The 15026-nt window shown below is 41.0% G+C and overlaps 1 protein-coding gene across 4 annotated transcripts in view; it reads left to right on the top strand.

Moving 5' to 3' along the window:
• Positions 1-207: 207 nt before the first annotated feature.
• The window catches only part of CDHR1 (cadherin related family member 1), a 265262-nt gene continuing 250443 nt past the window's right edge, over positions 208-15026 (top strand). Inside the window, exons 1-3 of one of the 4 annotated variants that reach the window (XM_077454895.1) lie at positions 208-371; positions 1742-1855; positions 5317-5412. In XM_077454895.1, coding sequence (XP_077311021.1) covers positions 320-371; positions 1742-1855; positions 5317-5412 — 262 coding nt within the window. In that variant the 5' untranslated portion in view covers positions 208-319. The remainder of the gene's footprint in view (positions 372-1741; positions 1856-5316; positions 5413-15026) is intronic. The other 3 variants (XM_077454893.1, XM_077454892.1, XM_077454894.1) reach the window with 3 other exon arrangements.

Raw genomic sequence — 15026 nt, 5'->3', positions numbered from 1 at the left:
TAACCATACTGTAGGTACTTCATAAATCTGGGCTATTAAAAGCTGGAGTATATTTAAAAATAATATCCCACTTGTGAATTCAACATTTTCCTTAATAAAAGAAAAAAAAATCCCTCAGCTACTTGCTTGTTAATTGGTCTAATTAGATAGTAGGAAGGAGAAAAATAAGACGTGTCATCGGATTAGCATCTTAACATCTGTTACCTCCCCCTGCATAGAGAGCCCTTACATTGTCCTGAATGGCACGAACAACTACAGATCTGTAAAGTGAAATTATTACACAGCGCCCGGAGAAAGAGTGACAAGTCTGCCTCTGGCAATGAAGAATGCCTGGCAACTTATACCCTCTTTTCTTCATCTATGCCTAGCAGGTAAGTAAAATTATTTTATTTCACCAATGTACGACAGAGAGAAACATACGGGCTCTCATGCCAAGAACTAATCCATCTTTGTTAAGCCTGTGTTTTGTAATGGGTTTTAACGTCCTTAGTTTGAGGGGCCTGTGCTCCCCTAAAGCAGGTGAAAACCTTATTGCCCGAACCCTATCTTCTGTCATACTTAGGCAAATCCATGTGCAAGGCGTCACTTATTAGCAACGGGGTATTTTAAGGATAAAGTAAAAACTTAGCAGGTATTCTTAAATAGCTGACAATATCATAACCCAATAAACATTCTTATTCCTAACAGATACTAAAATAGTCAGTTGAAATTGCTTATACCCTTTATTGTACTAATGTGTTTCTTTTTTTTTTCTACTTTTAACTGTATTTAGTTTTCAGTCTCTTAATGTAACTATTTAAAAGGACAGCACCCAAGAGTTTGTTATTTTAAAACAAAGTGCCTGCTATTATGCATTCAGTTATTACATATCTGTATTTTTTTTTTTTATTAAAGTAAATTGCTGAAAATTCATGCTCGAAAAAACACTTCATGATTGATTATGATTTTACTGCTTTTGTAAATCAGGTGCTTTTTCTGGCATTTTTACCTGTCTATAGTTTACAGGATATTAGTATTTATACTTTACTGTATATTAAACTTAATTTTAGTAGACATACACACTATAAACTATGCTTAAATTCTATTATGAGAAAAAACTAAAAACATACCTTTCTGTGCCCTATACAGTATTTTAAAATGACTGGGCTGTATTATGTAAAATAATATTTTTTTATCCTTGTTCACTATGGCTTTTGAAAATTAATGTAACTTTTAGATACAGGTGTAAACTGGCGGCAGACAAATATCTTACCACTTACAGAAGCACAGGTCCATTCATTTTTCAATTAATGGGCAGTTATATTTGATGTATCACATACATTAAATTACATGAGCTTGTTCGTAAAGTATATTGTCATATGCTTATTGGTAAAACAGAATATTACTATGAAACTTAATGATAGAGCTAGCAGTAAAGAAAGAGAAAAAGTAGTGTGCCGAACAGGGAAAAAAAAAAAAATCTATAGATCTGGGTGTGGCCTGTGTTTTTATTTTAGTCTCTCCAACATAATTCCAGAAGCTTATGTATGGGTTTGCTCGATAGTTATAGTACAAATTCAGCCGACCTCTCTAGAAAAACTGGGGTGATTGAAAGCTCGTGAACTAGACATGCACCAAGACATACTGACATGATGCACTGGACATACTGACGTGTTGATGGAACATTTGGTAGACCTCAATTAACATCACAGAGTCCCCAGTATTACATACATATCCTAAACATCTACTTCTTTCATATTAGGTCACTTACTGTACATCGCAGAGAGTGGGGATTTTCACCCCATAATCCCAGTGGCTACAAAAGTTTTCCCTTGGATCCCACCAGGTAACCAGAGGACACATACAGTAGGTGGTGGTGAGTTTGTATTGCCTGATATCATTATAGTGGTTCTAAAGGCATAAGGCCAGGAGCGTAACTACAGGGGTCACAGGATCACATTTGCTACTCAGTCCCATGCTCTAGGGGGCCTGTGCAGCTCCTCTGTTCTACAACTGGCTGGAGGGGCACTAGGGATGGCAAATAGAGGAACTGATGCCCTCCATCTTTTTCCTGCAGCTGCTGCAAAGCAACCTGAAAGTCTGCTTCTACGCCTCTCCCTCCTGCAGGCAGGAGGAAAATGGTGGGCATCGGTTCCTCTATATGCCCCCCCCTCTTGTCCCTGTTACTCCTTTCTTTCATCTACTTGGCTCCAATGTTCTTCCTTTGTCCCATCCCCTCTCCCCCTAGCTGCTGCAGGGAATCTATTCAGGATGGAGGGCGGGGAAGGGGTTGGTAAATATGTAATTTACTGGGCCCTTCTTTTTCTGAATGAACACAGTAAGTGATCAGTACCGATCACTCGTGTGTCCATTCATAACTTCAGCATAGTAAACTGTATTTATTATGCTTCAGTTTGAGAATAAAGGTCTATACAGAGCTATTCCCATCAATTCATTCTGTGCAACTGAGGCTGCAGAGATGGAGATTGAGGGCTGTGTCCTCAATCTCCTTTCTCTGTCTCAAAGATGAAACATTTTAGACCCCTGATATTTCACCAAAGATTCCCAACGTGGCTCCTAAAATAAAAATTAAAAAAATTGTAAAATGTTTTTTTATGTAATAGTAAAAAATAATAAAGAACAAAATAACAAAAATAAAATACTACTGACACAAGTGGCAGAACCACCAGGGTCACATAGGTTGCACTTTCAAATAGGCCCTGGTGTTCTACCACCATGGGGGGGGGCAAGGCAGCAGGAAGTGGGCCCTCTGCAGAACATGTGAAAGGGTCCTCCAGGATCATAATAAAGGGAATGGGAGTAAAGGACCATGGGCTGGGAGGGAAAGGGCCCCAGCTGGGGGTCAGGGGGACCCTTCATGGTTTCTTCCACTGGGGCCCTGAAGTTTCTAGTTACACATTGAGGCTTTTTACCTTAAAGAAAATATCCATCTTTCCACACACTTTACATAATGTGTTTGGGCCAACTATGTCCCTCACTAACCTGTGAGGCTGCTGGTTGTGCAGTATAAACTGTATGTAGCTGCAACTACATACAGCACTGTGTTCTGGGTGCGAGCTGAGACTTACTAGCTCATACCTGGAACACAGAAGAGTCTACCACAGCGCCGCTCAGCCGCTCAGATCAAGCAATGTATTCTATCATTTAATTTCCAAAGCTTCCTCTGTTTTACTGAGTCCTCTGCTTTGTATTCATTGATAGAATACATTGCTTGATCTGAGTGGCTGAGCATCACTGCAGTAGACTTGTCTGTGCTCTGGGTATGAGATATGAAGTCTCGCATCGCATCGGGAACAGTGCGGTATGCTGTATGTAGCCGCAATTACAGTTTATACTGCACAACTAGCCATCTAACCATTGGCTTGGTCCAAACAAACTATGTAAAATGTGTGGAAAGATGGAGTTTCTCTTTAAAGCATTCTCTGCGTTAAGGTAAAAACTATTGTGTGCTGTTCGAGTGCCTCCCCCCCATTATACTTACCTGTGTCCGATCTTGATCCAGATCTGTGCCCAAGAGCAGCTGCTCTCTCTAATAGCTCCCTCCTCACAGGGCAGATTGATATCAGCAGGAGCCATGGGCATAGGACATAGGTAGCACAGCTCGAGATCAAGCCCACAGGTGTGCCATAAAAGGAAATGGCTTCTTATAGTGGCACACTGAGAAGAGAATGAGCCGGAAGCCCCATTGGGGGACCTGAGAAAAGGAGGTTTGGGGCTGCTCTGTGCAATTTTATTGGACAGAGCAGGTAAGTATACCATGTTTGTTATTTTAAAAAGAAAAATCATTTATAATTGCTTCATTGTTATAGCTGATGTGAGCTAAGCTCCTATGGTGTTTAGGGTTTTCCCATTTTTTTCCCCATATGGGTTGTGGTGCCTGTTAACATTAGGGTAGTGGAGAAGTTGGGTACATATGTTAACTTTTTCAGTCTTACTTGATACCTTACTATTTCTCTTTCAAAGGTAACATTTTTGTATTATTATTATTATTATTATTATTATACAGGATGTATATAGCACCAACAGTTTGGGTAGTGCTTTACAAAATGTGTTAACAAATGTTTATCCCAAACATGTTTGAAGGTACCGCCACCAACCTAAAAGCTAGCCCAGCATCTGAACACCTCCCTATGACTTGCTATATAGCCTTTTATGTGTCACTTAAGTGTGTGCTGGGGCTTCTGACATCACATCCAAGATGTAGCAGCATCCAATAAGTTGTCTCAGGGCTTTTGGATGTCTACACAAGACAGGATTATACTGGCAAATCACATGCTTTTAATACATTACATGCAAGTGTAATTGTATGAAAAGATTGTTGTTGAAATGAATAATCTGGCTACAGGTTCTCTTCACTTACTATTGATTGACTCATTAGCTCTGTTGGAAGTCTGCTTTAAAGCATCAACTACTCTTTTGGTGAAATAATAATTTCGGAGGTTAGTTTTGAACCTTGCTTTTGCTAGCTTGAGGTCATACAATCCTGTTCTTGATCTTAGCTCATTTGAGAGCCTCTACTGTCTTGGGACTCCCTCTCCTCATTCGCTGAGACAGCAGCAGGAGTCATTGGCTCCCACTTCTGTGAATCACAGCCAGTGAATCAATGAGGAGAAAATTGAGGCGGGGCTGAACCACGGGTCTATGTTTCTTATGGACACATAAAGCAGGGCTCAAGTGCAAGCATGCACCAGTGCACCCATAACAAGTGGCTTGCTATTGGGGGCACTGGTCTAGAGGGAGGAGCCAGGAGTGCCAGTGGAGGACGCGAGAAGAGGAGCATTGGGGCTGGTCTGTGCAAAACCACTGCACAGAGCAGGTAAGTATAACATGTTTGTTATTAAAAAAAAAAAGCCAAACCTTTAATAACACTAAACTCTTTCAGGTTTCATTCATGCCCCCTTTTCGCCATTTGTGTTGTCCGTCTCTAGACTATTCTGTCTTATCAATTATTTTGAGTGAGGCCTTCAGAACTGGATACAGTATTCTAAATGAAGTCAAACTAAATTCTACATAGTAAATATTCCTTTAGTGATGCACCCCACAATTGTTGCCTTGCCCGGCTATACCGTTTATTTTGCAATTATCCCCCCCCCCCCCCCCCCCCCAAGGTTTTTCCCCCTGTAGTTTTAGCCAAACCTGTAATCCTGATATTGTACTCTGAGAGGATTCTTTTAATCTAAGTGCATTCATTGGATTAAGGTGCTGGAAGAACTGAGCTTTTGTTAGCTTCTGACAGTGCCATAGATGTACTTATTTGAATTTCTGTTTCTAGCATGTGTGTGAGTTCAAATTGGTGTTAATTTTTATGTATTGCAGTGCAAACCAATTATGCTCCTTCTTTTTATGACAACGGACCTGGAAGCACCAATGGGAACATGGCCCTTCTAAGCCTTTCTGAAGATACTCCAGTAGGTCAGTGTAGTAATTATGATGTGTTATTATTTTTTGCATTCCAGATCACATAAGGTTAAGCTGGATGAAAGTGGCTCATTCGAGGGTGTGAATTTGTTAACCTGTCATCGTTTTGTGCAATGCTCAGGAGCAGCATATCTTTTAACATGCACGAAACACATAAATATTTATGAACATAACATCAACGCTAAAGCTGTGATTTTCCAAAGTTCTGCTGCCATTTAGAATTTTTAAAGGTTTCTATTATTGTCTGTTGCTTAGCAGAAAATTGTTTTAAATATAAGTTTAAATTCAAACAGCTTTTTGCTTAAAAAAAAAAGTTTTTTTACAAAGATCTGTATTTTATGTTAGTAGAGTACTGATTTAAAAGAAAATCAAACACAAAAATACTCAGTGCTGACAGGGTTATGAGACCAGCTAGGTGCTAATAAACATAGGCTATGCTGACTGGCAAAATAGTTTTTATGACTTCCTACACCTCAAGCAAATTGTACTAACTGTTCTGCGACAGTTTGCTCAGCCTATGTTCACAAGAAACCCCTGAATACATCAGACATAGGCTGACAAAATAGCATTGGGTGGTGTTTGAGATACGTAATTTCCGGTCAGCTTGAACGCAGGTGGATCGCTAACCGATGATACAATGCATGCTGATCCCTGTCTTCTTTGATGTAAGTGCAATACAACCTTCTTTTTTAAATAAATGATTTGAATTACTGCACCAAGAGAGTATCCTTTCCTCTCCCTCTCTATATGGCAACACTGCAGCTTTGAATATGCTATATATATATATATATATATATATATATATATATATATATATATTGAATGGATGACAGCAGTGGTTTGGATTCATTCCTGTGACCTCATGTATGACATCTTGGATTTTCCCATATGCTAATTTGACTCCCTGTAATAGGGGTCAATTAAAGCGGGAGTCCGCTGGGACTCCGCGTTTTTTTTTTAAAAAAAAGCCAGCAGCTACAAATACTGCAGCTGCTGACTTTTAAAATAGTGACACTTACCTGTCCAGCGCGCCCGCGATGTCGGCACCCAAAGCCGATCTCTAGATCATCTCTCGGGTGCTGCCACCGCCATCTTGGGTATGGGTATCAGGAAATAGAGCCTTTCGGCTTCATTTCCCGGTTCCCTACTGCGCATGCGCAAGTCACGCTGCACAATAAGGACGGTCCCCGCTGCCTCTGGGATCTGTTTGTTTCCCAGCAGGCAGCGGGGCACTTGCGGAAAGGGGCGGACACTTGCGGAAAGGGGCGTAATCTACGCCCCTTTCCGCAGAGAGCTATCCCGGAAGTGGGTGCAGATACCTGTACTGTACAGGTATCTGCACCCCCTCCCCCCTGAAAGGTGCCAATTGTGGCTCCGGAGGGGGGGAGGGTTCTGATGAGCAGAAGGTCCACTTTAGGGTGGACCTCCGCTTTAAGTCTGGTGTGTGCATTGTGTGTCTGCATGCGGGTGGAGAGGAACCTTTCCTATACTCACTGAGAACAGTATTCATGTGTGGGATCTATACATGGACTTTACAATTTGTATATATTTTTTTATAAATGAAGATGTATTTATTTATTTATTTGTTGATTCACTATGGTGATGTATGATATATAATTTATGATATAAGAGTGTGATTGCTTAGTTTCTTTTCACGTTTTATGTTTACTAACTAACCATATCAGATTAGTTAGTTATTTATACAAATTATTCTTCCACAAATTGGGCTTTAGTTTGGGGTTGAGCTACAGCCAGAACAGAGTGGAACGGTTACAGATCAAAATGGAACCAATTACAAGAAGCACATGGTCCCTTAACCACTTAAGGACTGCCTCATACTGATATACGTTGGCTGAATGGCACGGCTGGGCACAATCACGTACCTGTACCTGGCTCTTTAGGTGCCCAGCTGCCGCCGGCGCTCTCCTGACCCGTTCCTGAGCTCTGTGACCGTGGCCGCAGGACCAGTGGACCCGATCCCCGCTGGTGTCCTGCAATCGGGTCACAGAGCTGAAGAACGATGAGAGGTCTGTGTAAACAAACCTCTCCCTGTGCTTCCTAGTGTGGCTGTCACCGATCGTCTGTTCCCTTTTATAGGGAAAGATGATCAGTGACGTCAGATGCCAGGCCACGCCCCCTAAAATAAAAAAACACATAAACCCTACACTGCCCCCTAGGGGTTAACTCCTTCACTGCCAGTGTCATTTACCGAGGAATCAGTGCATTTAAATAGCACTGATTGCTATATAAATGACAATGGTCCCAAAAATGTGTAAAAAATGTCTGATGTGTCTGCCATAATGTCGCAGTCACAATAAAAATCGCTGATCGCCGCCATTACTAGTAAAGAAAAAAAATATTAATAGAAATGCTATAAAACTATCTCCTATTTTGTAAACGCTATAACTTTTGCGCAAACCAATCAATAATCGCTAATTATGATTTTTTTTACCGAAAATATGTAGAAGAATACGTATCGGCCTAAACTGAGGAAAAAAAATGTTTTTTTATATATTTTTGGGGGATATTTATTATAGCAAAAAGTAACAAATATTGAATTTTTTTCAAAATTGTCGCTCTATTTTTGTTTATAGCGCAAAAAAATAAAAAACGCAGAGGTGATCAAATACCACCAAAAGAAAGCTCTATTTGTGGGAAAAAAGTACACCAATTTTGTTTGGGAGCCACGTCGCACGACCGCGCAATTGTCAGTTGAAGCGACGCTGTGCCGAATCACAAAAAGGGGCATGGTCCTTTGGCTGCAAATTGGTCCGGGGCTTAAGTGGTTAAGGGATTCAACTTTATTATAATGTAATGTTACTTCTTTCATTTTTATCTGCAACATTTTGTAATTGTGAGCCATACAAAAAACTTTACACTAGATTCAGACATATGTGTTTTTTAGTGCAATTTGAAGTTTGCATCAAACACACTACAGTCCATTTAACATGGTTTCCTATGGTACACATTCACTTCTATGCGTTTTTCAGCCGGTGCGTTTTTGGAAAGGGTCAAGTACTTTTTTCCCTGCAGAATATTGAGTGTTGTGTGTAACAGACTTCAATGGACCCGCACCAAAAATGCAAGTGTTGCATTTTTGATGCGTTTTACATGCCTTTTGCAAACTGTAAATAGCTGATTGTTAAGGAGCAGGCCAAGAAGCCAGCCACTGCGTCCTTAACAACTGATGAGTCATCAGCTGTCAGCGGTATTCCCCACTGACAAGAAAATGTAAAAAGTTACCTGCAATAATAAAATCTTGTGGGCTCTCCCCAATCCAAACCAGGCCCTTCCAGTCTGGTATGGATTCTAAGAGGAACCCCATGCCAAATAAAAAAAAATGGTGTTAGGGCCCACCCAAAAGCCACACCAGACCCTGATCCGAGCATGTAGCCCGGCAGGTCAGGAAAGGGATGGGACAAGCGAGTGCCCCCCCTCCTTAACCATACCAGGCTACATGCCTCAACACAAGGGGGTTTGGAGCAAGGGGGCTTTAACCAGGAGGGCCCTACTCATTCACCAAAAAAAAAGTGTAGTGTAAAACATGACAGTAGGCAGTTTTTGACAAGTCCTTTATTTAAAAGAAAAAAAAAAAGTCCCATGATGTAAATATATCATCAATCACGACACCCGAAAAAAAAGAAAAAATATGGTGCACTCCAGCCGAAGGCTCCACCATCTGACAGTTCTTAACCACTTAACCTCTGGAAGGTTTTACCCCCTTGCTGACCAGAGCATTATTTGCTATTTGGCACTGTGGTACTTTAACTGGTAATTGCAAAAGAACTGTGTAATTGCTTAAGTACTCTAGGAGGAACATGTTACCACATTCCGCGTGGAAATAGGTCATGCTCCCTAAGACAACTTGCTTCTTATGCATTAGAGACAAGAAATCGTAATCTTTAGTAATAACGATTCATGAACTGCAATCTGGAGTGTTAATCTTCAAAGCAAGCTGTAAGGCAGACTGCAAGTCTTAAACATCTCAATAGTATCCTATATCATGGTATCGACTCAGTTAAATGGGTCCCAGAGTACACCCTCCACGTCAAGGGATGTGCGTCCCCCCTGCAGGTAGCTGAAGACATTCCATTCTCCAGAACGTGGAAAGACACAGTCCAGGCCCTGCAATACCAAAATCCAAGAAGAAGAGAACAAGAAGGGTAGAGAGAAAACAAAAAGAGAAAAGGAAATCAAAAAGTATGAGAGGTGAAAAGAGTACGAGGGGAGAGAGGGGGGAAGGGAAAGGGCACCGCTCTCTGATCCATGTCAATCAGGAGGAAACCTAGTCAGCATCTGTCGAGGGATCATTAATCAGATATCTGATCCAGGAACCCCATACCTTTTTAAACAGTTTCAATTTATCCTGTAAGATTGCCATCAGACTTTCATTTAACATGAGCCAAGAAAGTTTATGTTTGATTTGGTCAAATGGTATAGCTACCGACTTCCAGTTCCTGGCTATTGTGATTTTAGCGGATAGAAATATGAATGTGAGGAGCTGTCTCTAAGTTTTGGAGGCTTCTTCTACCTTGCAAGCCAGTAGTGCGTGTTTTGTGGACTTAGTCAGGTAAATTTGGATGAGAGTATAAATTAAATTGTAAACTCTGATCCAAAACCTCCGTACATTGGGGCATTGCCACCATATGTGGTAGGCCGTCCCTTCCTGACCACAGCCCCAAAAACACTTAGAGGAAACCCTGGAATAAAAGTGGTCAATCTGGCCAGTACCAAATATTACCTCAGTAATACCTTATAATTTGCTTCTCCAATAGAAGTGATGATAAGTGATCTTAATGTTGCTAGCGCTAACGCTAGAGTGACATTCCTCGAGTTTCAGGGTTTCTAGATATCCTGTTCCCATCTGGCCATATACTTCAATTTTACTGAGGTATACGTTAGAATAGTATATATTGCAGATATATGATCTTTTTATCATATTGACGACACATGTTTTCCATAGGTGGCATACTTGCAAGATCACTTTTGGATGATCAGGGTTGTAAATAATAGACATGTGTGTTTATTTTCGTCCAAATGCATTTTCGTCCGAATTTCAGGTATTTTCATTTTTGTTTTGACAAATGATAACTAAAGCGCAGAATCCGAAAAACGAAAGATCCGACATAAATAAATGCTTTATTTTCATTTTCGTTGTAACAACAGTTCCATATAGAATAGGAGATTCGACGTGACTCTGACAATAACAATCTGTGTCTATTGAACCTGTGGTCAAATGTGCCTAACCTTACCTCTATTAGTCCAAGATTATACAGAGAAAAGATTCGACAGAGAGAAAAGATTTGACATAGAGAGAAAGGATTTGACAGAGAGAAAAGATTCTGGAATTGGGTGGGGGAAGTAAAATAAAAATAATGATGATGATGAATGTTATTGGTTGATTGTAACCAAAGAGGATGAGCAGTACAATAGCTAGAACTAAGTACACACATACAGCCAACTTACTTTCACTTACGATTGCTAGCAGAGAGAGACACACACACTGAATCATTTCAGAAGGCAGTCAATCTTAGCTGGTCTGTTTGAATTGTCACTTGTCAGAGAGCCCAAATTATTATTAAGCATAAGCACAGCAGCAGAACAATAGTGAAGCAAGCTACAGTTCAACTAAGCTTTTTCCTAATAATCTGCTGATATTGTGTTAGTATGAGAACCTTATAGTGATACTAGTGTTGCTGCTAGTGCTGTTGTGATAGCCTTAGAGGCTGCCTGTGTTGTGGGGGGGATTTATTATTATAGAATCTTGTTACCTGTCTGATCAGTGATCGCTATCACCAGTCCACCAGTTTCTGTTTGAACGAGTATATAATATATATACAGAAACACTTGTAGATGGTCCAGAAATGTCCTCCAATGCCTCCATGTCGCTCTCACAATGGGTTGCCGCCATATTCGTTATTATCAGTCACTCACTATCTGACACCTGACACTGTGAGACTTATACCATTCATTCAACATGAACGATTCGACAAAGCAACGAAAAACACACACATTTATAATAATATTCGGCAGAGCATCGAAACTGTAAGACGCTGCAATCGTACATTTCCGGAGTCAAATGATCTGCCTATAGGCTATATAGAGTTTAGCAGCTCCGTCGAATCTTCTTTATACATTCGACAGACACCATAAGCCTTCAAAGACAGATTCGACCGTAATTCATGTGGATTTTCGGACAAAAGCTATTTTTGAACGAAAAATGAAATAAATAAAAACAAATTTCAGGAGTAACTAAATAAATGTATTTTTCGGACAAAAACGAAATTCCGCAGCAAAATATTTTGCACCGCACATGTCTAGTAAATAATGGTGTATTTGAGTATATCTAAAGTGTTCAGATTCCGGTAGTTTCTGTTTTTCTATCAGCAGTCTTTTGGATAGCATACCTTTATATATCACAAAGGTCTGCAATCCGCATGAAACTGTTGTTAGACCACCATTCAAAAGCTAGGGGGGTGTGGCCAGGGGTGAAATCCTTATTTTGCAAGAGAGGAGCTAATGGATCAACATTCACAATGCATGGGGCTGCTAGGACTCCTTTCTGTTTTTGGGTAAACAGTGTGCGCTTATTCATCCTGGGCCTCTTGTCCCCTCATATAAACTGAAGAAACCTCTTTTGAAATACCATCAGATCAGATCTAACAAGTGCCACTATTACAGTGCAAAAGAAATATAAAATTATTGGAAGAACATTCATTTTTACCAAAATGTAATCTGCCGAACCACGATGAAGTTGCCATCTGGCTAGGCCTGCTGTCAAACGTCTATACGTTTGATAATTGTAGGGCTATAAGGTATGTAAAGAAAGCATCAAATGAACACCTAGGTAAGGAAGAGCCTCTGGTTCCAAATGAAATTTGTAAGATTGTTCAAGGGCTTTTTGAGTGTTACTCTGTAAAGAGATATTCAGTGCCCTAGATTTGTCATGATTGATTGTAAGACCCGAGATTCTTGAAAAGGGTTGAAGTATTGCATATAGGTTGGGGAGGGAGGTAATGGGTGATGACATAACCATCAAAATGTCATCTGTGAATAGTATACATTATCCCAGCATTCTACTCCCCTACGGATGGCGAGGGATCATGTTGAATATCCTTTCAAGCATTAAGGACGCATGTAGGTGTGGAGAGCTAAAAAAATTTGGAGAGGGGAGCTAAAATATTTTGACCAAACCCAAAGCGAGATAAAACATGAAATAAATAGTCCCAGGATTGGGAGACAAAAGGGAGACAAAAGGTTTATGGATATACAAAAAAAAGCAGCATGCCCTGTCTAGATCCCTTGCGATCCCAATCAGAATGAATGGCTGAGCTAATATCTATAATTCTGGTCTAGTCTGATGCCTGGAGATTAGGGACAAAACCCGCCTGATCTAGATGCATATATTGTAGAAGGAAAGAATTTAATCTTAGGGCTAGCACCTTTGTCATTATCTTTAAGTCCACATCTATTAAAGAGGAAGTAAATCCTGATGAGTTTACTTCCTCTTTCATTCCCTGCAAAGGCAAAGCATAATGGACTACTATGCATCGCATAGTAGTCCATTATGTGTCACTTACCTGACACAGGAGCCAGCGAAGTCGCCGCTGTCCCCTGTAGTCCGCCACATCCATCTTCTTGGTGGGGTCTCGCAGCTCCGCCGCTGTCATTAGGTGAAGCCACGATGACGTCACTCCCGCGCAATGCGCACGGGAGCCGACACGTGCGGCAGCTCCGTCGCTGAGAATGCCGCGCTCAGTGCGCCTGCGCGCCGCTGTCTACGGCGCATGTGCCGTAGACAGCGGTGCCTGTTTTCGGGCAAATTATCTCCTAAACCATATAGGTTTAGGAGATATTTCTTGGACCTACAGGTAAGCCTTAATCTAGGCTTACCTGTAGGTCAAAGTGGTTTGTAAGGGTTTACAACCACTTTAAGGAAATTGGACGGTAGTTAGAAGAATCCCTGTTACCCGGTTTCGTTATAACGTGAATGTGTGCCATGTTTTCATGTTTTGGGATGCTATTACCCCATATGAGGTAATTAAAATAGGAGCACAGATGGGGAATCAGGATCTCCTGATACTTCCTGTAAAAATTGGCCAGAGAAGCCATTCGGGCCTTAAAATTGATGTACAGTTTTTATGGCCATTCTAATCTCAGATTCCGTAAATTTCTTATCCATAAGTTCGACATGAGTTTGTGTAAAATGGTGCAGTGAAAACTAATCTACCTTTGCTTGCAAGATCAGGCGTGCTGTATAACTTAGAATAGAATTTATAGAATTGATCAGTTGAGGGTTTTGGGGTGGGTGTCCTGTAGACAGTCATAATTTGGGTAAAGTAGGTATATGCACCTGGGGTACCAATTTCCTAGCCAGCATCATGGTAGGTTTGTCTCCCATCATGTAGTATTTATGTCTCGAACAGCAAATGTGTTTTTCAGCTTGGGTAGTCAGACCTAAATTCAATGCTAGCCTAGCCACATCAATCCTATGTTCAATATTTACTTGAGGGGCCATGCGCTGCTCGTTCATAAGACTTTCCAGGTCAACCTTTCAGTTGTTTGATTGTCTGTTTCTGAGCTCGTTTGGCCCAGGCCACTAGCTGGATAGGTTTACCCCAAATGGTGGCCTTATGGGTCACCCAATTTATAGCAGGAGATACATCCGAGGACAAGTTATCACAAAAAAACAAGTAATTCTGTCTCAATTTCAGCGTATACCATGGGGTCATTTAATAAGGTGACATTAAAGCACCATGGAGAGGGGTGTGGTTCAGTCCAAAGAATTTTGGACTAAACCAAAAATCGTTCTCCAAAAGATTTATCGGAGAACGATCCTACCAGGGGACGGACAAAATGTTCACCGATGTTATATATGATAGCTATGAAGTATGTACAAAAAAGTGGTCTATGCGAGAGTATGTACGGTGCACCTGCAAAAAGTGTGTGTAATCTTGAGTGGAGGGGTTGGCCTCTCACCAGGTATCTATTAAATCGTAAAAATGTAGCAGACGTGCCACATGGCTGTTGCTTTTGGGTATTCATTTTAGAATCACCTTGGTAGGGTCAGATTTATCCAGGATCTGTTCTAACGGAATATTGCTATCGCCACCCAGAACTACCTGTCCCTGTACCTTAGGTGTTAACACCTCCAACATCTTGCTAAAAAACTCCATCTGTCCAGAGTTTGGGGCATAATAAGAAATGAATGAGACCAGTTGGTCATGAAGGTGACCCACTGCCATGAGATATCACCAATCTTATCTTTAACTATATTGATGGGGGTGAAAGGCATCTTTTTAGAGAAACAGACTGCCACCCCCACTTTTTTCTCCAAGCTAGAGTGCAAATAATATTGTGGATATCTATCACTGAGATATCTAGGGGTTGAGGTCTTAGAAAAGTGAGTTTCCTGTAATAATAGGACTGTCATATACCTTACAGTGGAGCGCGAAATGACGAGGGTGGCCTCTTGCATGGTTACGGTCCAAGCATCCCTGATGGTGGGAAAGGGGAGTGCAAGGCCAATGAAAGGGTGCAGGTACCTGCAGGCAGAAGGCTGGAACTTGGATACAGGAACCTCTGCTGAGGAGATGTGGAAGCTGATC

The sequence above is a fragment of the Lithobates pipiens genome, unplaced genomic scaffold (assembly GCF_037356315.1).
Source record: "Lithobates pipiens isolate NorthernLeopardFrog02 unplaced genomic scaffold, aLitPip1_a1.2 Scaffold_25, whole genome shotgun sequence".
Taxonomy (NCBI): domain Eukaryota; kingdom Metazoa; phylum Chordata; class Amphibia; order Anura; family Ranidae; genus Lithobates; species Lithobates pipiens.
Note: the sequence above shows the minus strand (reverse complement) of the source record. Positions and strands in the feature narration are given on the sequence as shown.